We start from the raw sequence: 22,123 nt of genomic DNA on the forward strand, positions 1-22,123 counted from the left end.
ATATGTTACTCCTGCCTTATCCTCTAAGCCAATTAGCCAATAAAGGAACAAAATTAGATCAGCTTGACAAATCCATGTTGATTGTCTTTTGCCACCTTCTTATCCTATAGCTGCTAATTAATTGATTGTTTCATAATTTCTTGAGATTTCTCTGCAGGCACTCCACTTAGCTGGCTCTTTCTTTTTCCATCTTCACAAACAAATACCCTATTTGCCCTTCTCCATTCTGCAGAATCCTTTTGATATGAGAGAAGCCTTTGAAGTCCATTCTTAACCATTCAAAGACCGCTCTCCTTGGGCAATCTGAAGGGGAATTCCCTCAGGTCCAAGAGTTTGGATTCACTTACTCACTGTAAGGATTGTTTAACTTAACACCCCTTTGTTCTGGACTATTCCCATTCTCGTGTCAGTATGACATCTGTTACGTATGTATGCACAAGAAAGACATGTAGCTGTTGGAGCACGTCCAGAGGAAGACTGCAAAGATAATCAAAGGGCTGGAGCACCTCTGCTATGAAGAAAAGTTGAGGGAATTGGGCTTGTTCAGCCTGGAGAACAGAAGGCAAAGAGGAAGACCTCACTGTGGCCTTTCAGTATTTAAAGGAAGCTTATAAACAAGAAGGAGACCAACTTTTTACATGGTCAGATAGTGAGGGGACAAGAGGGAATGGCTTTAAACTAGAAGAGGGAAGATTTAGATTAGATGTTGGGAAGCAATTCTTTACTCAGAGGATGGTGCGGCCCTGGCACAGACTGCCCAGAGAAGCTGTGGGTGCCCCATCCCTGGAGGTGCTCAAGACCAGGTTGGATGGGGCCCTGGGCAGCCCGAGCTGGTGGGGGCAACCAGCCCATGGCAGGGGTTGGAGCTGGATGGGTTTTAAGGTCCCTTCCAACCTAAGACACTCCATGATTCTAGTACCAATGTTTTGGTGATAAGCCGAGTTAAAAAGACAATGACTATTCCAACTCTCTGCATGTACTCTCCTTCTGCGGTACATAATGCATGCTTTCATTCCTTGTAGCATATTTATAGGATTTCTTTTTCTTCTCTTGTGTGTCCCTAACCACCACTAACACATTCTGTGCGAGGACCTTTCTGATTTCATCTGTACATGCTTTGGTACCAGTCTGTTCTCATTTCTAGTCATATGCTATTGCTTCAACTTTTTAAACAATTCTTTTCTCATTTTTAAGGCAATAACGAATTCCTCACACACATTTTGTGTTTCACTTTTCTTCTATTCTTCCCCTTGCCTTAGGAGATCTTGTCATTGTACCTTTGCTCTAATCTCTAAGTCAGTGCTTGCTGGCCTGTATTCCTCTTTCCTTGACCCAAGCTATCAATTCCCTGATGTTTCACAGCCAATTAATCCTTCTTCTGTTGTTCCTACTTTCTCTTTTCCACGTGTCTGGGAAACTGATCAAGTCAGATCTTGGAATATGCACTAAGGCTTCGTATTCTTCCTGTTTGGCCCTTACACTCCTAGTACTTGGGGTCATTTCAGATGTTTACCAGGCTGCTCCATTATCCTCCCAAGCCTCTCTTTTTCGCCTCTATTAAATTCTCCATTTTATCAGCTCCCTAACTAGCACTCTGCCTGGTTCTTGGAAGACCGCTGTGTAGTCAAATAATACAAAGAGTTTCTGTCAGCGCTGTCCATGCTTTCACCATGGAGATTTGCCTGGTCCACCTGTGCCACCTTCCACAAAGACTAAAGGAAACCTAATTGCCCCTAGAAAGGAATTACCAAAGATCCCAGCAAAGAGCAGCATTTCTTTCTTTCAGTGACTGCAGATATACGATGGAAGCAGGAATTATTCCCTCCCATCTGCCTTTTTAAAAGATCTGAAATTGTGCTGTAAATACTTGTGATTTAAGCCTCCTTGTCACCCTTTCCCCTGCAAATAAACATTAATACCTTCATAGATGTGGAAACAAGCACAGAAAGCTAAATATTTTTTGATGAAAATGTTGTGGCAAAGCCAGGAAACCTTTGCACATCTGCGCATGAGCATGCACTGTAAACATGGAAAACATATGCTGGAAAACATCCAGGCAAAGCCTTCACTCAGGCATTTAGGAGCCAGGGAGGCAAGAAATAGGGCTCTCATTGCTATTGCATCAGCGGGTTAGGAGCTGGTGCCCAGAGATCCGTTAGCCAAAGGTAATGGTTGTTTACTGGGACTGGAGTTATTGCCAGGGTATCCAGTGGATGATTGTTTGCAGTGATTGATTTGTCTTTCCCTCTTGCTCACCCTGCATGAGCTGCAAGCTGCTTAATCGAAGGCTAAAAAACATGATGCCAAAACAGCTGCCTCACCATCTTGCTGCAGATCTCGCAAGACTGATGGCAGGGCACTTCCTTCTACCTTCTCCTTTCTCTCTCACTCCCTCCTGTTCACCTCATTCATTTCCCTCCTTTCCACTTTTTCTTAAGTGCAATAAAAGAAGCAGAACAAAGAAAAGGCAAGGAAAGTAGCCACAAACTGCTGCATCAACAATAAAACGCCATGGATCTTCCAGAATATGTCTGAAGATGTGAGTCCCTGGAGAGGAAACCTAAGGCCAGAAATGATACAAGCTTAACCATCATGAAAAGCACTCACAAAACACAGCACTGAACACACAATGCAGCGCTGAGGATACAGACTTGGCTGCTGTTTATGGTGTGGGGAATACAGTGGCAGATTTATTCTACAGTAGAGAGGGTTGTTTCTTGGTACTGTTAATACTGACACATTATCTGGGGACGGAAGAAGATACACAAATGGGAACAATTCTCCCATTTCTCTGCCTGTCTTTCCCCAAAATGCCCCCTACTCCCATCTCTCTCTTTTCTCATCAACCCTCCCCCTTCACTGAGTCCCCTTCTTCCTCTCCGATTTATATCTTCTTCCTTCTTTACCCTTCTCTTCCATCTTTTCCTGATGTGATTACAAGCACAGAGTTTTTAGTACCCCAAGCTTTTGCATGTTATCTCCAGCTGGAGACTTGTGGCCAGCCCTCTGCCTGGAAAAACCATACAACACTTCACAAACACAGGGTTAAATCCCGCTCTCCCTGAAACAGCTGTGAAAGCTTCCATGGTGTGAGGACCATGTGATGGGACAGGACAGGTTGATAACAACCTGCAAAGGGAGACTTACAGAATTACCCAGCACTGTTTGAAGAGGAACAGCCTAATGAACCATCACCATACATTGTTAAAGTGGAAAGTAGTGATGGCATCTACCACCACACTCCTGCATGGAATAATTCCAGCTGCCTTACCAAGTGGCAACAGCTGAAATCACTATAGTATAAACATGTGAGCAGCTTTACATCTCTATTTCTTGCCTCTCACCCTACACACCTACCATGTCACTCGTGCCTTGCTGTATTTGCTATGAGGAACCAATACCTTGCTCCGGTTTCACATCAGAACTGAAGCTGGGAGTGAAGGCTAAACGACTCAGTCAGCAACACACAGGAGATCTGTGGGAGAACAAGGAATACAATTTGAGTGTCCTTAGTTGGATGCCAAGCAGTTGCCCACTCGTGCTTTCTGTCTCTGCGTGATGGACGGGGCAGTGGATCTCCTCTGAGGACAGATAAGGCAGGAGATAGCGCTATCACCTGCACCTCTGCTTTTTGGCAGGAGGAGAAAAACAGTGAGCAGAGGGGCTGCTGTCTTTTCCCCTGCCTAATCTGCTCCCTGCTTGCTTCAAGAACAACCCTGTGCACAGTTGTGTATTATTATTATCACTGTTATTTTCCAGAGTGCTGTAAAACCAGGGAATGGAGCACTCTGACAGCCTCATAACAAACAGCAGATAAAGCTAATTAGATTTTGTTCTTCCTTCAGTTTGCTGACTTGATTCTTTTTATTTTTATTGTTTAATTATTTATTTTTAGCCCAGAGGCTTACGCACACGTGTATTCTGCCAGGCACTGGCAAGGCATCCTTCGCATCACCTCCGATAGGAAACGACACAAGGCTGAGACAGAGGCAGCAGTGTGAGCGCGGCTCCGGCCGCATCTCCTACCCATGTCATGTCACCCACGGCGAGGGGAGGAAGGAGAGCGCAGCTATTCAGAGCCACTAAGAGAGTCAGTGAGACAAAAGGCATCAGTAAAAAAAGTTAATGTGTCTGGCAGGAGCCCAGCACGGCTTCGGCAGTGCGGACTATCTGAATGCTGTCTCTGCTGGCCGTTACGGAAATATTTGGCTTGCGTCTCAACCTGACAGCCTTGCTGACTCTTGAGGAATCTCAATGGTAGGGAGCAGGGAGACATCCCTCTCCTCCCTCCCCTTCTCCATCGCTGTTTCCAAATTCTTTGGGATTAGCTAGCAATGGCAAGAAAAGGCAGTGGCCTCGCTGCTCAGCACTTAGCGGGCTGAAGTGAGGTGACATGCCTTAGCGTAAGGGACAACGGCTCCATTCACTAGGGAAATACCAAATCAGAATTACAAGTGTGCAAGAATAAACAAGGCTGGAGTTAATCTAAAGTTGTTTTACACTCTGTTTTATTAAAGTCAATGCACTTCCGTTCCTCTGTGCGGAGCCTAGTTCTGCTTAATTACCATGACTCAGGGAGAATTTTAATAACGGAGAGAGTGGCATGCAGTGGAGGTCCTCTCCTGACCTCTAGAGGTCTGTCAAAAGAAGAAGAGCATCTGCTTCCCACAGAGGTTCTTGGAAGAGACAACGCAATCCACCAAACTGCTTCTGCTGGAAGTTTCCAGGTGCCATTCCCCGCCGGTTGGTCACCCAGCCCTCCTGCCTCTGGATGTTCTCTGCTCCCAGTTCCTCAGTAGCAGGGTGCGTACCCGTGGGTTGGGGGTTCACCTGCCCATCACCTCCTGCACTGCCCTCTCCCCTTGCTGACAAGTTGTTTGGCACAACAGCGAAGTTGTCAGGGAGAAGGCTTGGCCAGGTGTTTCCTATTGAACAGCAGCACTTGCTCAGGAGTATAGTATTTATAGCTAAAATACTGGTGTCTCAGTAAGCGGAATGCTGATCTATTTTCCTTTTCAGTAAGATGCACCAGTGGCAAGCATCACAGAGCACTGTTCCACTATTATTGTGGAAGGGTGCTGGTACAGAATGGAGCGTGGGAAGGAAGAGCAGCTCAAGATGTACATAGGTAGCTCCAAAAGTAATGCCCCCTATTTATATCCATGGATACTACAACAGATACAAAGAGTACAATATCTATTTGGTAGAGCAAATTCTCATCTACAAAACACAATTTTCAACATAGCTACCACCACTGGCTATGCATTTTCGCAGTGATGAACAAGAGGCTGCATGCCACGCTTGTAAAAATCTGCACCAGCGGTGATGATCCACTGCCTTTATCACCAGTGCTGAAATGCACCACCCACCGCCTCACTGCGCTCACATCCACTGGTTGGTCTCCATAAACGTTCAGCAAGTGTCAGTGTCAATGTGTGCCAAGCAGGAATTCAGTTCCACACCTTTGCTTCACACGCATTTCCATGTCAGACACCATTCTGTCAGACTGCCCCTCTGCTGCCATCTGTCACATGAGAGCAAAAAGTAAGAGAATATTGCTGGGAAGGTTCAACCTCTGCTGCCATACCACCAACATCTGCCTCTGGCATCGTGGATCAACCCAATAAAATAGGAGGTGTTATTTTCAGAGCAGCCCTCATGTGTATGCACATCTACAGATGTATATGCACAGCAGTGCTTTTTGCCCTGTGCCCTGGGGCCATGCAGAATGCTGAAGATCTTACACCATGGCCTGCGTACGCTGCAGTCTGGATCCAGCACAGTGTGAGTGTTTTGTCATGCATATGAATGTTGGAATTTGAAGTTAGCTATGCACACATATCGTTTTTTAATATTAAGCTTTTAAGCAACATTGTACAAACTATTATAATGGGAACACCTGTTTTACCTCATTGGTGTCCATTCCTGTGAGCCATCCTTTTATGAAAATTCAGTATTGTGTGCAACAAGCTGAACACTAAGGCAAGCAGAACATGATATCTGTACAGAGAACACACACTATATCTAATGAATTAGCTCGGTCTATGAAGCTCAGCTGCTGAGGACCCAAGCTGCCTGTCTTCTGAGCATTGTCATAAAGAGACAGCTAGAAACACAGACAACTGTGATGCAGTGGTGAAGGCTTTAGAACACCTGGATACCGAAACTCCAGCAGGATAGGAAGAAATAGTTTCTCCAAAGAGCAGGCTCCTGATGGAAATGTATGCCCGGGAAGTCTGGGGGAAGGTCTTCAGAAATGCATCAGAAAAAACAGCTCAGTTGGCTCCAGAAATTCTCTCCACAAACAGCATGAAGATGAGAGGATTACAGGGTGCTTTTAATCACACATCAGTAATAACAGTAATCACCAGTAATGGAGGTCTTATAGTCTGTAATACTACAACGCACTATATGTTTGTCCTCCTTGAGCCTTATAAAGACAGCAGTGACAGAGTTGGGAGCCTCTTGCACAGTGCAATTACCTCCATCTGGGTTCAAGGCAATTCCCCATGCGCAGCAGCAGAGTGTCAGACACGTTGAGAAATACAGGCAGTATGAGGAGTGAGGTGATGTGACGTGGGCTTAGTGTTTTATCGACCTCGGGCACACATTTGTGTTCTTGGTCTGTACCGGAGCTCAGGAAGCTGCATCTCCATTGCTTTGGACATCTGTGTGAAAGCACAGTGAATTCTGATGCTGGTGGAATTAGGCTTGCAAAGACATTGCTATGCTACCAATTCTGTAAGAGAGCTCTTTATAAAATCAAGATCTGTTTTTGCAGGCAATTTTACGAGAAATCTCTTTTTTTTTTTTTTTTTCCATTTGGAGATGAAATAAGTCGTTCCCCTATGGGAATCACCAGTAGAATGCATCCTATATATAACCTACCATTAATGTCTTCTGTTATATTGCTATCCAGAACAGGGGTCCTGTTCCATGAGTTAGGTTTCCTTAGTGGTATCATATTAAAACTAACAAAGAATAATCAGTCACTACACTGATTCTTGGGCTAAATTCACCCTTGGATATTGCCACCATCACTAATCCAATTGACATAATATTGGAGGACCCCAGCTACCTCAAGAGAATGTTTTTCTCCTTGAAATGCTTCCAGCCTCTCTCACTCCCAAAAGCAGCCTTAAACAGTATCTGTATTCCCTTAGCGCATCCTGCTGGAAGGATGTCTCACAGAGAATCATAGAGAAAGTATCATTCCGCTGTCCGTGAAACAAATTCCTCCACTTGGGCCCATCAGTTCAAGCATGAAGTGGCCCAAATGAGATTATCCTGGACACTAGTTCATTCCAGTGCAGCAAAGAGGTGAATTTAGCCCAGGTTTCCAGAGGACTGCTCTGTGTGGTGGTGCTTTCCTTACTCTGGCACACTGGATTTTGCACGCTGTTGCTGAGATACAACCAGTTCAGGAGCATGCACAGCCTGACCCAAACTGTTGGAAACATGGTCAAAATTCTGATCAGACAGAAATCAGATACATGCTCTACAGCTCAAGAGAAATGAACGGTAACAGAGAGCTCTAGCCAAAGGCCTCATAAGCTGACACAATTCTGAAATCTGTGTGCAAAGGCTGCTGTCCATAACAAAAGCCTCAGACAGGAGAAAGGATGTAGTGTCTTGTTCCTTCGACAGTCAGAAAACCATTCCCCAGGTCAATCAGTATGAATCCACATAGTAGAGACAGCCATGAACAGGGATTCTGTTTAGGAATGGATGATGTCCTCTTACAGTACTGTCTGGGCCAGCGGGCCCTCATCTCTGCCTCGTGAACAAAGCTCAAGGAGACATTCTCAGTACATACATGTATACAGATCACACAAACATACAGACAATTTTCAATGCAGAACCGGAGCAAGACATCAGGGAAGGATGCTGAAGCTGGCAAACAGGCAAATATGAGCAGTATACCCATTTGCCTTACTGCTCTGAAAGACAAAGTCTTGCTCATGCAGGGCTGCTCTCAAACCCACTGTACACTCCAAGCGGCGCTGAACTCAGAGGGAGAGCCGTACTGCTGGATGCTGGCTGGCTGGAAATGTAAAGCCCCCTGAGAGCCTTGGAGCTGCATGTTTGTCCTGTGGTCTCTCCCTCATCTTCTGCCTCTCCTTCCACACACGAGAGGCACTCCTGGATCTCTTGGTCTAGCTCTGAGAAGTCCCCTTCGCCATCAGAGCAACTGTCAGTGTTGTAATCGATTTCTTCCACACAAGGAGGTTCATCTTCAGTCTCCAGGCTGCTGTTGCTGTACCTTCTGCAGAAAAAAATCACAAGAGAGACTGGATGTCATCAAAGGAGGGTGTGTTATGGTAAAAGCAAGGAACAAGGAAATCCATTTCCTGGGCTCAGTCTTGGCTCTGCTAATGAAGCATGAATTGGCACTAAGCAAGATCCTGTATGTCTTTGTGTCTGCTTCATCAGCTGTAAAATGAAGAGTGATATTTACCTACCCCAAAGGAGAAACACATTAATATTGTTATTATTACTGCTATTGTTCATGGAAAGTGCTTTATACACACACAACACTATTCTTGCCTTGAGGCATTTAAAAGGTTAAGGAAGCTATACAGTAGAGGAGGTATCCTGTTTCCACAAGGTTGCTGGTTTAATAATCATCCACTTCATTGTAGTTCATTTTTAGTGTATGACCTAATTAATCCAGGTGGCTGACATCTTTGGCATCTTTGCCTCCTGTTCTGTGCAAGCTCAGAGCACTGCTAACAAGAGAAGCACAAACAGAAAAGCGGAGACTTCTAGGGACTTCCAACACATTGACCTTGGTGACCTTCTATGGTGGAGTGATGGCATCTGTGGATAAGGGCCCTCAACACAAAAAGATGTGGAGCTGGTAGAGCAGGTCCAGAGGAGGACACATCGATGATCAGCGGGCTGGAATACCTCTCCTATGATCTGATAACGATAGGACAAGTAGGAATTGCTTTAAACTAAAAGAGTGAAGATTTAGATTAGATATTAGGCAGAAAGTCTTCACTCAGAGGGCGGTGAGGCCTGGGCACAGGCTGCCCGGAGTTGTGGGTGCCCCATCCCTGGAGGTGCTCAAGGCCAGGTTGGATAGGGCCCTGGACAGCCTGAGCTGGTGGGGGCAGCCAGCCACGCCACTTGGTTGGAACTCAGTGATCTTTAAGGTCTCTTCCAACCTAAGCCGTTCTATGACTCTATGTGTTTTGGAAGGAGTATGAAAAAGCTTTGCCAGCACAACTTACTGAAGAAGAGCCAAAATCAGAAGCGGGTCAGAATAGCTGAGGAGAGACTCTGAACTGATGCCACAGCTCCTTTGTCTGGCTCTCAGAAGGGTAGGTTACATTGCCATAGCCTCCTGCCATTTACTTACAGGAATGGTTGTAGGCTTTATTTACACGTTCACTTTCAAATACATTTTCTATTAAGTTAGTCTACTGCAATATTTATGACAAAATTGTAACCACAAGACTAGGTGGCTCTGGGGCATGAGCTCTTTTTCCTTCCTATTTGTCTAGTTCCGATTTGGCCCTCAGTCCACGAGGGCAGCTGGGTAATTTTTTGAGACCAGAAAGAAGCCTGTGGTTTCAGTGCTGCCTAGGTCAGAGTCTGGATGAATCAGGGGGACAGAGACTGTGTTTTTCACCTCCAGGTCAGTGTTTTCAATCAGACTCAAAGCAGGAGAATGTATTGCTTTGGGGGACTGGGAAAGGAATAATAATCTTCCGCCACTGGGCCAGAGTTTCTAATTTGTCCCAAGTTGGGAAGAATGAATGGCTTGGCAGATGGAGCATACACAGATTTAATGTGTGGTCTGCTCATTTACATGTCAGTAACCGGAATAATCTTCCAGCTCTCAGCTGTTTCACAGCAGTGCCAGCATCTGAGGTTTCAGAACATACCAAAGGTGTAAAGTATTTCTCTTGGATGTATTGATCTCTTCCCCCTCTTCTCTGCAGTCCAAAAAAAGCATAACTTCTTCCTAGCTCTGAGTATCCAGATCTTAACTGCATACAGACTATCTGCAATCAGAAACATGCGGTGTCAACCCAATTCTTCTCTGGCTGATCTCTAGCTTAGTTTACTTCAAAGGCAGGGTATAAAGGATTCTCTGAAAGCTTAATAGAGCTGTATAGCTTAAAAATAAATAAATGAATAATTATGCACTTTTACAGTTTTTGGCTCCACTTCAGTCTGCCCAGGAATCTAGGTCAGGAAGAACTCATACTGAAACTGAGTATGTGACATGAAACAAAACAAAACAAACCAGGACAATCCTCTCAGCACAAACTGTGACAAGCAGTGCTCTCAGTATACTGAGTCTGACCAGTGGTTTTGGTTTTTCTCTTTTTTTCAGATGCAAGCATGGCATGAATTACCACAATACGAAGTACCTATGATAACGTTCAAAGCTGTGTAAACTCCAGGGGGGTCAATTTTTCGTTTTTAAGCTTTTGATGCTTTGCAATCAAAAAGAACCTGAGCATATCTGCTTTCATGTGTTGCGCTTGTATGTTTGGAAGGAGCTGCTAATGCCACTGGGACAGAGCATAGCTGCCACCCAGCACACTGGTATTGTACTGATCAAGCAACAATTCAGTTTTCAGTCTAGGAACTGAATGTCATACATTTGCATTAATGGGATAACAGTTTAAAAAAATCCCTATTATTACTTAAATCTGGGAAACCCATTAACAGAGGACCTTCTGAATTTAGTTGATGGCATAAATGATTTTAGGACTGGATTTCTGTCTAAAAGAGGAAGAGAGCACAAAAGCACTTTACTGTGAAAGGGAAATCTGGAAGTCAAAAAATCAGAACATGAAAGAGAAAACCACAGCAATCTAGCATTTCCTCACACTGAAGACTAAACAGACAGTCTTCAGAAAATACATATGCATAAAACCTTTGTAAGAGACTTCAAAAACTCTCCCTTCCAAGATGCCTCCTGCCATGTTGCCTACCTACACAGCACACAGAAAACTAAGACCTTGACAATTCAGTACTAGCACATGTACACTGCAGAGAGTGGTTCACCACATGGGAGGATGTGGCCAGACAATGATTTGGAGGTCATGAAAGAAGGATTTCTTGCTCTGCACTTTGCTTATTTGTTGTGACAGTGAATGAGCAAGCCAATTAGCAAGGACCTAAGTGGTGACTTCTCCAATTTCGTCTGCTACCCACTACTAACAGTGTCAGCGGCACCACCACAAATCACGTAATGAGCTACCAAGCAGCAAATAGATGGTAACAACTTAGTCCTGTTGCCAATGAGAGACTGCAATAACCCTGGTGGCTTGGAAGTTGAAAGGCTCTTTGTCACACTACCAAACTCTACAAACCAGCTACATTTCTCTACCACGTGGAACTCTCCATCACGATAACTCACTTTCTGCTGCAGGAAGATTTAAAACGCATAACGAAGCAATACAAATGGGTTATTTCAAACCAGCAGGTTAGAGCTGCTTCTGAAAGAGGAGAGGTGGTGGCATGCAGCATTCCTGGGGAGCCAGTAAGATACCCACTAACAAAGCTGCCAAAGGCATTAGATGCTGGTCACTAAGACCAGCTCCTTTAAGAGAGAACGCAAATGGTGAAACGTGGTAATGCCAACTTCTAGAGAACTGCATACAATGTAAGAGGGTCTTAATAAAAGAGTTTTTTGTTAGGAGCAGGTTCTTAGTGTTTTTATTTGCTTTAATCTGATTTTAAAAAGCTGCAAAAAAAAAAAGTTCTCCCCTCAAAAAAGGAGAAGAAAGGAAAAACAAACAAACAAACAAAACACCCAGGGGACGTGAAACAGATTTACCAAAGAATAATGATGTTGTCTTACAGAATGTAAACAATGAGGAAAACCAAAGACATTACATTAAAGAACTCCAAGACAAATATAGTCCGTGAATACCACTGAACGTGAACACAGCGCAGAAGAGGGGGAGTGAAGGCTGTTAATATATCTACAGCCAACAATCCCCAACTATCACAAAACATATACACATCTTGATTGATTTACTAATTCGAAACCTACAGCCTCGTAGCCCCCCCATCTATTGCAGCTGATGAGAGAGACACAGCAGCAATTTGCAACTTTATTATGTGATAAATAGAATTTCTTTGTTTTTATCTTTAATTTGCATAATCATTGAGATATGACTTGATATTAATTAGTTCTGCTTTTGTATGTGGGCGTGTTTGTTTGTTTGCTCGGGTTTGGAAAGAAAGCAAGCTTTGGTACTCTGTAAAATAAATAAGGAAATGCATATACACATATATTTATTTTCTTCTGACTTAACATGAGGAGAAGAACAAACAATTTCAGTGCTTCCTTGTATGTCAGTTTAACTGGAGCTTTCTGGTACGTCTAGAAAACAACTCTTTCGGGTGTTTCCCATAAACTGCTCAAGAAAACACAGACTATAGCTTTGGCTGATAAAATATAGCTACATTATGTATACAGGGGATGACTGATGACTTCTCTTCAATACATAATTCAAATGTGCGTACACTTCCAGGACATTGGGAAAAAAACACAGATTTCATAAGTAATTCCTTGGGATTTTTCACTCACAGTTTGCCTGTGTGGCAGGTCACTTGCTATCTGTATATTCTACTGCCTGGCTCAAAATAGAATCTTTTTTCTTCTGGAAAGAATGGGCATTGACAACTGTCCCTCTTAGGGAATCTTTGACTATTGTTCAGGATTGCTGCTTGACCTTCACTTGACTCGCTGAGCAGTTGCAGTGTTGTAGAGAAGAAAACGGAACATTTACTTTTTTTTGTACATATATCTGGCTCTGCTCATTCTTGTGAAATTTGCTGCAGTCTTGCCAATGCAAATCTAGAAAATGAGTGTTTAAATGCTTCAGACAAAAAGGAGGAAAGTTGCAAGTCTGGAGACCACCACTGACTATGAGTATACCAAAGACTCCTTGTGAAGATGTATCAACAAATAATCATGTCTTTATCTTTTCTCTGCAGTGAAAAATAGCATCCTGGTAGCTTCATATCACTCTATCCATAGCACTGTTCTCTCCTTCCTCTAAACCTTCTCTCTATCATGATATGTCCTAATCCTTTGGAAGCTCTCCAATACAGGGATATACTTGTGCATAAGGAGCCAAGCACATCTATGGTACAGTTCACAGGCTGAAATAAGCCAGAGAATGTTTTTTTTTTTTAATTTTCAAGATAACGGATATTTTACTGTGACAAAACAGAAAAAAAAAAGATTTTACTTCAGCACAAACAGGCCAAGTTCCCAGCAATTACAGCATTCACCTGAAATAAGAGTGCACTTTTTCTCCACTCACACAGGGACTTGAGAACCCAGCCAGTTTCCTGACCAGTATGGAGGATTATCTCTCCTTTTCCAGCAAAGCTGTACCAACTATATGGACTGCTGCATACATACTGAGAAGGAAAGTGTCCTGCAGCTCTTATGACCTGTCTGCAGTGATCTGGAACTGCTTTGCCCTTCCTTTTTTTTTCATTAAAATTTCACCTACGTCACCGAATCTAAAAGAGTGTGTGATGTTGCACGGTTTTGCTTTTGAGGAATTCGTATGTTTTATTAAACGTATTTTAGAGGAACACTGCTTCCAAAATCTTGTAATGAATCTAAAATGAATCTAAAGCAGCCACAGCTACCCCAGAGCACAAATCCATCTTTAATGGCTTCATAAAGTATTATTCTAGGAGATAAATGAAACAACTACAATGTTTTTAGGTAATTACACCTAGTGCAAGAAACACACTATAGAAACAAGATGCCAGTGAAGAAGACCTTTGGTCTGCTCTTTGTGTCTCGATTCACTTGCTGCAAGGTCTGGTGCACATCTTGCTGTGACTTTCCAATTTCATCTCAGTAGTTCAGGAGCTCCCCAGAGAGGAGCCTGGCTTCCCATCCTGCCTGAGAAAAGCCAGACAAGGCATGTTTAGTCCCTGACCTCACCAAGGGAGGAAATCAGCTATGCGCTGATGCAAGAAGACTCCAGTTTAAAGAACTATTGCATTTGCCTCCTTTGTTGCTACACAGTAAACACGAATGATGGGAACTTCGTAGGCTCCCACGAGATCCGCTTTTCCAACGACTCTTTCCCAAGGACTTTTGCATCTTACAACATCTGAGAAAATGCAACCTAAGCCCTAGGCAATGCCAGGTGCCCTGGCTTTCAGCCCACCGTGGCCCATCCTTTCATGAACGACATGAACATAATTAAACACTGCCTTGAATTCTGTTTGCTATGGCTGAGAGAGGTTTGGTCTCTTTGAGTGCAGTTTTTTTCCTTTTATTTATTTTTTATTCCTGCTGCAAATAGCCAAGAGAAAGGTGTAATTCATTGCTGAGATTCGTACTAATTAGTTTTTCAGGAGTTCCCAGGGTAATTGCAGGCTGTAATATTTATAATTGATTTGGCCAGATTAAAAATGAATGTCTGGTGCACCAGTTAGATAAGTAAGAAGCAAGTGGGGCTTTATCACTTAGAGAGAAGGAAAGACAACTTGAAAATAAAACAACAACAACAACAAAAAAAGAGCATGAAGAGCAAGAAACAGGCTGACTCTTGCCCAATACTGTCCCCTAATGTTCATTCCGGCTTGCAACAATTTAGCCCTGGACAGCATCTTACTCGTAGCCAGCAGAATCTGTGCTAGTCCTCTAAGAAACGGCTGCTTCCATTCTCTTTATTGGTGAGAAGATGGTTGATAACTGCTTCAAGAACAGAGGAAAAGTTGAGCACACACTTCTCATTACATGTCTGGGAGATTGAAAAGCCTTGTCTGAACAGGAGGAATTGCATTTAATTGAATTACAGTGTGTCACTGGTACAGCTGTAATCCTTCTGTGAAAGATGAGTTTGAGTAGAGGACAACTGGGTGTGTTTCTACTATTTGATGACTACATGGCCTTCCTGGATTCCAGATATCTCTGTTCAAATCCAGGTATGCTTCTAATACTAATAAAAATCACATGAGCTGATCTTTAGACTTCACGGATGGAAAAGTTGATGAGAAGCCAAAAGCTGTGGATTTGGTCTTATGAAAAATCATTAATTTCTTCTTAATGGAGAACCAATCTATATATCACTGCAGTGCTAACAATGCATCTGTAGCTGTAGGCTTGTAAGCATTAATAAAACCAACCGACTTGAACAGATGCAAATCAGCCACAAAATGGAGCTCTGACAGTCGGTGCAGATCCCAAAGATAACTAGTTTTCTTTCTCTCTCCCTTCACCACTTCTTAGGATTTGTCTTTTACATTTTAGCACACAAAAGCATCAAAATATAATGAAAATCTTGCACGCAGTTTAGATGAGATTTGTGAACTTGCATATTCACTTGTTTTGTTAGGATGCCCTATCCTCTTCTACAAAGTACATTACCTGGCTTGAACAAGACATTAAAGATCTTATAAATCTGCTGCTTGAAAAGGTAGATATGAATAAAACAGCTGCAACCCCACCAGCACTGGGAAGCTAAATCAAGGCACTAAGTAAAATTTCTGCTTAATGGTGAAAAGTCAGTTAAATATGAACCTATACATGGGCATAAGCATGCCAGAGTCTGGCTGTATCTCCACAGACACAAACATGTGTGATCTACTAAATGTCAAGTCACATCAAAAAATTTCAGCCATTCCATGCAACTGTGGAACAATTTATTTATCTGTGAATACCATCCAGCACTTGTTTCTCTGTCAACTCCCTGGCAACGTGAGACATCCCTGAAGAAAATCTGAGACTTGACTGCCTGCATCTGCACAGCACTGTGCTCCTGAGAATTAGGACAAATTCTAAGACAACAGAGCTCAAGCCCTGGAACTCAAGTTTAAGCAAACTGAATACCTTTATAAGACTTGACCAGAGAGGTGGTGGGTGCCCCATCCCTGCAGACACTCCAGGTCAGGCTGGATGGGCTCAGTGCAGGGGAGTTGGACCAGATGGCCTTGAAGGGTCCCTTCCAACTCAAACAGTTCTATGATTCTATGATTGTAGGACACTTGATATAATCAGGCACTGTTGGGTGACTGTGCCTGAGTTAAGCTGTTTTGTGAAAGCATGGGTCTGGTCTTGTTTTCCAGATCCATATTACACTAAAACTTGTTTATTTAAGGGAACAATACCACACAGAATCAGCTCTGGGTCAGCATGCAGACAGCCCAACCACAACTTCTGTTGAAATTGATTGAAAGTTCTTACATGACAAGTACCAGTGAAACAGCTCATCACTATGTTCTGCCACCATTGGATAGATTTTGCAGTCTTAACTGAAATTTATGGCCAGCTCCAATGAAACAGCTTGTAGTAAAGAGTTTAAAATCTGTAATCTTGTTATGTTCATTAAAAATGGGAGGTAAATGCAGGAAATAAAAGATGGGCGACATAAAATAAATGGGTTAATATCCACCAAGCAGCACTGACAGGGGCTTGGGTTTCATTCTGACTTTAAGAGTCAAAACAAATGCTTCTAAAACTGATAACATTTTGACTTTGCACAGCTTAAGCTTCCTGTGGAAATATGAGCAGTCAAGTCCCCCCATTTGGGACTACTGGAACCCATTAAGACACTGAATAATGTGAGAGTTGCTGAAAATATGATTTGGAAAGTGTTTGGGAGCTTTTCTCACAGAGTCTCTACCCTAAGCAATTTCTTCTCAAAATGATAATCAAGTTATTGATGATACTTAGTAGTTCAGCCACTGTATTACAAAAAGATTATTGGAATCATCGTAATTGCTTTTGGGTGCTTCCAGTAATTGAGATGTTGGCACTGCAGAAAAGAAAGAAATGCAGACAGGTTTCTGCTTAGATGCTGAAAGTTTGCACTGCTGAGAATAAATGATGTAGAGGAATTCAGGTTCTCCGGGGTTCTTGTTTCCCTTGGTGCAGATTCATATCATTCCACTGACTTCATCCAAGTTTGTAACTGGCTCTATATATTTAATTTTAAAAGTCCTAGTTCCATATGTATATATCCCTTAGTTGTCTCTGAGAGACTTAAAGGATTTGGGATTTTTGAAAGCCAAATGTTTTAAGATAGCCAAGACACTTCCAGCCTGCGCCTTAGTCACATATCTGTGTTATGTACAGGGTATTTTTGGGGATAGATAACCATGTATGTAAATATTTTCTTGCATACCAGATGATTGATGCACATCTAACTACCTGACTGAACTAAAAACTGCTGTAAATGATTAAATTCCAACCGTTATACCTCCTGGAGGAGAAAACAACCTCAGTTTTACTAGCTTTTCTTTGTGAAAATTTATTTTTATCTGATAACCGCTGTGATGTTTCAGAGAATCTATATATACACACACACATAAATATATTTAAGTGTATGTGTGTGAATATAAATATGTATAAACAAATGCACAAAGTAGATCACCATCCTTTACAATGAATAATAAATAGATACACATACGTGTATATACACATACACTCGGACACCAACACACCTACACATCCACACAACTACACGGCTTACTCTGTATTCAGAGCACAGTTTTCATTACAAGACATAGGAGGTCTCAGGAGATACCCCTACAGGTAGCTGAGAGATAACAATAGATGATCACTGAACCTTGATTCTATTGAATTCGAGTGGAAGTAACCACAGGGACAGTGCTGGCTACTGACCAGGGCAAATCAGTTCTTTGACTCTAGTCTTCAGGTGAGCGTTGACAAAGCAGCAGGTCACCAGAAGGGACTCAGAACATCTGGGTAGGATTTGATATAGATAGGAAATTCAACCGGCAGGCAGGAATGGTTGTCTGTAACAGAAAGTGTTATTACCAGCTATTTGAGAGATTAAGCTAGAAGCTAAAAGCAAAACTGTGTGGCAAAGGTGAAGATAAAATCTTCGATTCGCTGTAGGGAAATACGGACTCATTCCTGTTCCACGTGAACCTGACTCATTCTCGTACCTTTTAAAGTAAAGAATTGCTGTTTTAGAAACGGTGTCTTCAAAGAGGTAAACAATGACCAAGATTAAAGGCATTGAGCTCTGGCAGAAAGGACGATTCTGGCACTGGAGTGTCCAGAGAAGGGAGAGGGTATGGCATCATGTAGGGATTCAACAGCTGGTTGACCACTGGATTCTGCTTTTAAGGAAAGCCTTCAGGGAAATCTCAGCTTAAGGGTCACTGAAAAGTTTCTGGAGCGTTCTGAAAACAATGATGTTCAGGCCAACATGGTGACAAAGCCTCACAGGCTCCAGTCTGATGGATACCTGTCATCAAAGCCACGTCACAAAGTAATCTCCACGAGATCCTACGTTATCACAGATTTCTTGAAATGAATCCAACACAAACCTGTAAAATCACAGTCACCCCAAAAGTTATACATCTCATCTTAGGGACGTGCATCATGACTGATGTGTGAAATTTCCTGTAGCTTAAAAAGGTATGAGACTGATACATAACTTTTGATGTCTCATCCTTCCTGGGGAGAACAAGGGCGTTTAGTCAACGTAATTAGAAAAGAGTGTGTATGTGTGTGTGTGTGCGCACCCATAACAACAAAAAGCAAAGAAGGCAAGGTCAAAGAAATCTGTTCTGCTTTCAAAGCAAAACGAAGTGGAGCTTATGGCAGAAACATCTAATGAACTACGTGTGATCACAGACAACCAATAATAGATCCAGTTAAAACTTCAGCTTCTGCCCTCACCCTAAATCTTTCCTCAGAAATAATGAGATTCAGATGAAACAAATCTGAACACTTGTGTTCAACATATTTCAAAACATTCTGATCAATTATGTTTTTACCACAATATGGAACCAGATCCAAAACCTTACTTAACCTCACTCATTATGCAGCTGATTTGCATATGCTTTGGACTCCATTAAGGATAACAAAAAATGTCAGATGCAGCACAGCAGTGGCAACTCTTTCTAATTCCTTGATCTTGCCAGAGCCCTGCCAGATGTTTCATGAAGAATAGCAAATATTTCATTATCCTCTCTTTGCCTCCTAAAATTCGCCTGTCAGGAATCACAATGAAGAATCTTAGTGATTTAGCACACAAGAAGAACAACAGGCATTGAGCGCTAACGTAAACGTGAAACACCACCTCCATCCTACTGCAGAACTCAAACAGAGTTTAAAGGATTTCTGGTGCCAGAAGGACCTACCAGTCAGAAACATACAACTCCCAGTAAACAGACAGAAGAGAAAAAAAGCAACAACTTGCTGTCATCTACAGAGATGGCATCACAGTGCAAAACGAACATCATAAAGCACATAGAAGAGTTGCCATTGCTCTTTGTTGTACAACCAATCTCCTAACACTTCCTTCTATTCCAGCTGTAGCTTTTAAACAATCTTTCACCTGTAGAACACTGTGATGGTGTTTTGGAATGAATCAATTTGTAGCTTGTAACATCTATCAATTCCCAGCAGGGAACATTTTTTAAAATCTCTACTAATATGAGCATTTCCTGAATATTTTATAAAAATCAATTTTCAAACGCCTGCCAAAATGTTCTATGTGCTTTACCTGAAAAAAAAACCTGCAATTATATTTTCTTACTGTTTCTGTATGTGAATTTATGTGTTTGTGTATTTATGTTTGCATATATAAGCTCCCACTACAATTCTTAAAAGAATGCAACACATCATGGGAACCAGCACATTCTGAGTGAAAGCCGAAGCATCATAAACCGACAGAAGTATTCATTTAATCAAAATGGGATGTGTATTTGGATGGATGGAGCAAATTAGAACACAGCTTGCAGAGCAGTGAAACAATCACTTCATAGAGAACCACCCTAAGGATGTAATGTCACCCTCTGATTTACAACCAAAAACGAAAAAAGGTCAGTTCTTGTGTGTGGAGTAAGAGGCTAAAAAGATGTGTCAGAGTATGCATCAAGGGAAAATTGAATCATGAGGCTAGAACACTTGCGCTTGAAAGATAAAGACTCTATGCTTGGCAGGCTCAGTCACTTTGGGCAAACTGCTCTTCTCTCTTTGCCCCAATTCCTCAATAACATGGAGAGATCAGGCTCCACCATTCTACCCGAGCAGCAAGTTCCTTGTATGGGGACAGAGCCAGGGTGCAGCTGAAGCCCTCCACCATCTGTCTAGCTTAAACAAGAGTCCAAGCTATTTAATTACCTCTTCTATGTAAATGCTTGTCTCTCTACCAAAAACGGTAAGAAAATAGAATCATAGAATCATTAAGGCTGGAAAAGACCCCTGAGATCATCTAGGCCAACTGTCCACCTACCACCACTAACAACCTTGGTGGGCCTGGTCCAAAAGCTCCTCTCAGCAAACCAAGATTTCAGCAAAGAAAATAACAAGTTTCCACATCCATTAGGGAAAGAAGTGAGTGTTCACGATTCTGCCAGACAAGAATGTGGAGTTTAGCTGGAGGACTGATGAGGATGTAGGACTCCTGCTGACATCAGGAGGAGAGAGAGGTGCGCAGTAATACCAAGGATTAGCTGCCAGGTCGTATTTCAAAGGGAAGTGTTATAATTCTTGCAGTGCTGGAAACAAGTGAAGGCAAAAAAGTGAAGGGGAGATTATTCAGATGAGAAAGAAACTGTTGCGAGCTGCCAGATTTTCCGTGCCCAGCCTGGCCTCTGATTTTAAGCTGTCCAGCTAGTCTGTCTAGCACACAAAAAAACCAGCCAACTAGCTTGAGGAAAGAAAGGCTGAGGAGTTATGCTGGTTTCATTGGAGCTGAAAACCTCATTAGTACGTAAATCTTGTATTTCCTGGCATTTGCCTTTGTATTTATGTTTTCTTAGCTCCATTTTTTGTACCTTTGCTTCAGGATGCTGCTCACTGTACCAGAATAAAATGACATCTGCTCTTCTCACAGTGGGTTCTGTCTTCCAGGAACATGAACATCAGAAAAAGACCAGACCATGAGTTGTTCTGGCTCATGGACTCTCCCCTAAGGCATTGAAAAAGCCCACAGAAATTATATTTTCCAGTGCAAATAGAACAAATCCAAGTGCTAGATTATGCATATACACTTTACAAAGGGGATTCATTTGGGAAGGCTGCATTCACTTATGTACACAGGGTTCCTGATGACTATGCTATGTAGAATCTTTTTCCTTCTTACTTTTCTCTATCACATCAAGGTGACATCATTTTTTAATAGAAATTTTTGCTGCAGCAGCTTTACACGGGTACCCCCTGCAATAACATTTTTAGTGCCAGTAACTCACAATGAGGAATGGGAAAAAAACGGAAAAGGGAAAAAAGGGAAAGAAGGGGAAAGGAAAGAAAGGGAAAGGAAGGGAAAGGAAAGAGAAAGGGGAAAGGGAAAGGGAAGGGGAAGTAAGGGAAGGGAAAGGTGCTGAAGAACCCAGGCTCTCCAATGGCAGAGATAATAGGCCTGTAGAGCAGGTGCAGCAAAGACAGACTGCTGCTGACTTTACCGTGAGATTGCCAAGCTTATACTGGACTTTCTTCTTTTCTGCACAGCCAACCTGCAGATAAACTGTGTCAGATTTAATGGTGCATGATACAGGCAATTCAGTATCAAGGAGAAAAAAGCATCTCAGAGGCAAGATGGGTTATCAGCTTAGCTCCAAAAGCAGCCTATCAAGAAACACTGCCAAGGCGATTTCAGAAATCTATAATTTAGATGTTACCTTAAGCCTAAAACTTTGTTTGAAAACTTCATACTTCTCACAAGCAGGCTAGCAAAGCCCAGGAGGATCAAACTAGATATCAGTCTAGATGACAAAGTAATACACTTAGTGTATATGAAGTGCTGTACACATGAAAGGTACAGGAAGGATGGCAACATTATACGGCTTTATCCTGCAAGGAATCAAAGCTGTTATTATACAGCAGTTTTCTCAGGGCTATTACACTCCATTGCTTTGCCACCAATCAGCTTACCTTGCTGGGCTTCCCAACAATATGAATTGCTTTAAATAACAATGCATTTACTTTACATACAGGCTGTGCAGCCTAAAACACCCCTGAAACAAGGGAAGCATTCTGATGATTTACATCTGTTGATGCGCTTGGAGCTGCACTGTCCGACTGAGGAGCTGAGCTCCTGAACAGCATCCTTCACCGCTAATTCTACAGCTATTTCTGAGGCAGAGAACAACTTGTCATTTTTAGAAATGAAAGTGAAGAATTCCAGATTCA

At 42.5% G+C, this 22,123-nt stretch overlaps 1 protein-coding gene across 3 annotated transcripts in view; it reads right to left on the reverse strand.

The window, feature by feature from the left end:
* The window catches only part of AGBL1 (ATP/GTP binding protein like 1), a 271,623-nt gene continuing 253,991 nt past the window's right edge, over positions 4,492-22,123 (reverse strand). For 2 of the 3 annotated variants that reach the window (XM_021407578.1, XM_021407577.1), the window contains exon 23: positions 4,492-8,266. In XM_021407578.1, coding sequence (XP_021263253.1) covers positions 7,960-8,266 — 307 coding nt within the window. In that variant the 3' untranslated portion in view covers positions 4,492-7,959. Of the gene's footprint in view, positions 8,267-13,528; positions 13,904-22,123 lie in introns of those variants that run through there. The other variant, XM_021407579.1, reaches the window with a different exon arrangement.

The sequence above is a fragment of the Numida meleagris genome, chromosome 9 (genome assembly GCF_002078875.1).
Source record: "Numida meleagris isolate 19003 breed g44 Domestic line chromosome 9, NumMel1.0, whole genome shotgun sequence".
Classification (NCBI taxonomy): Eukaryota; Metazoa; Chordata; class Aves; order Galliformes; family Numididae; genus Numida; species Numida meleagris.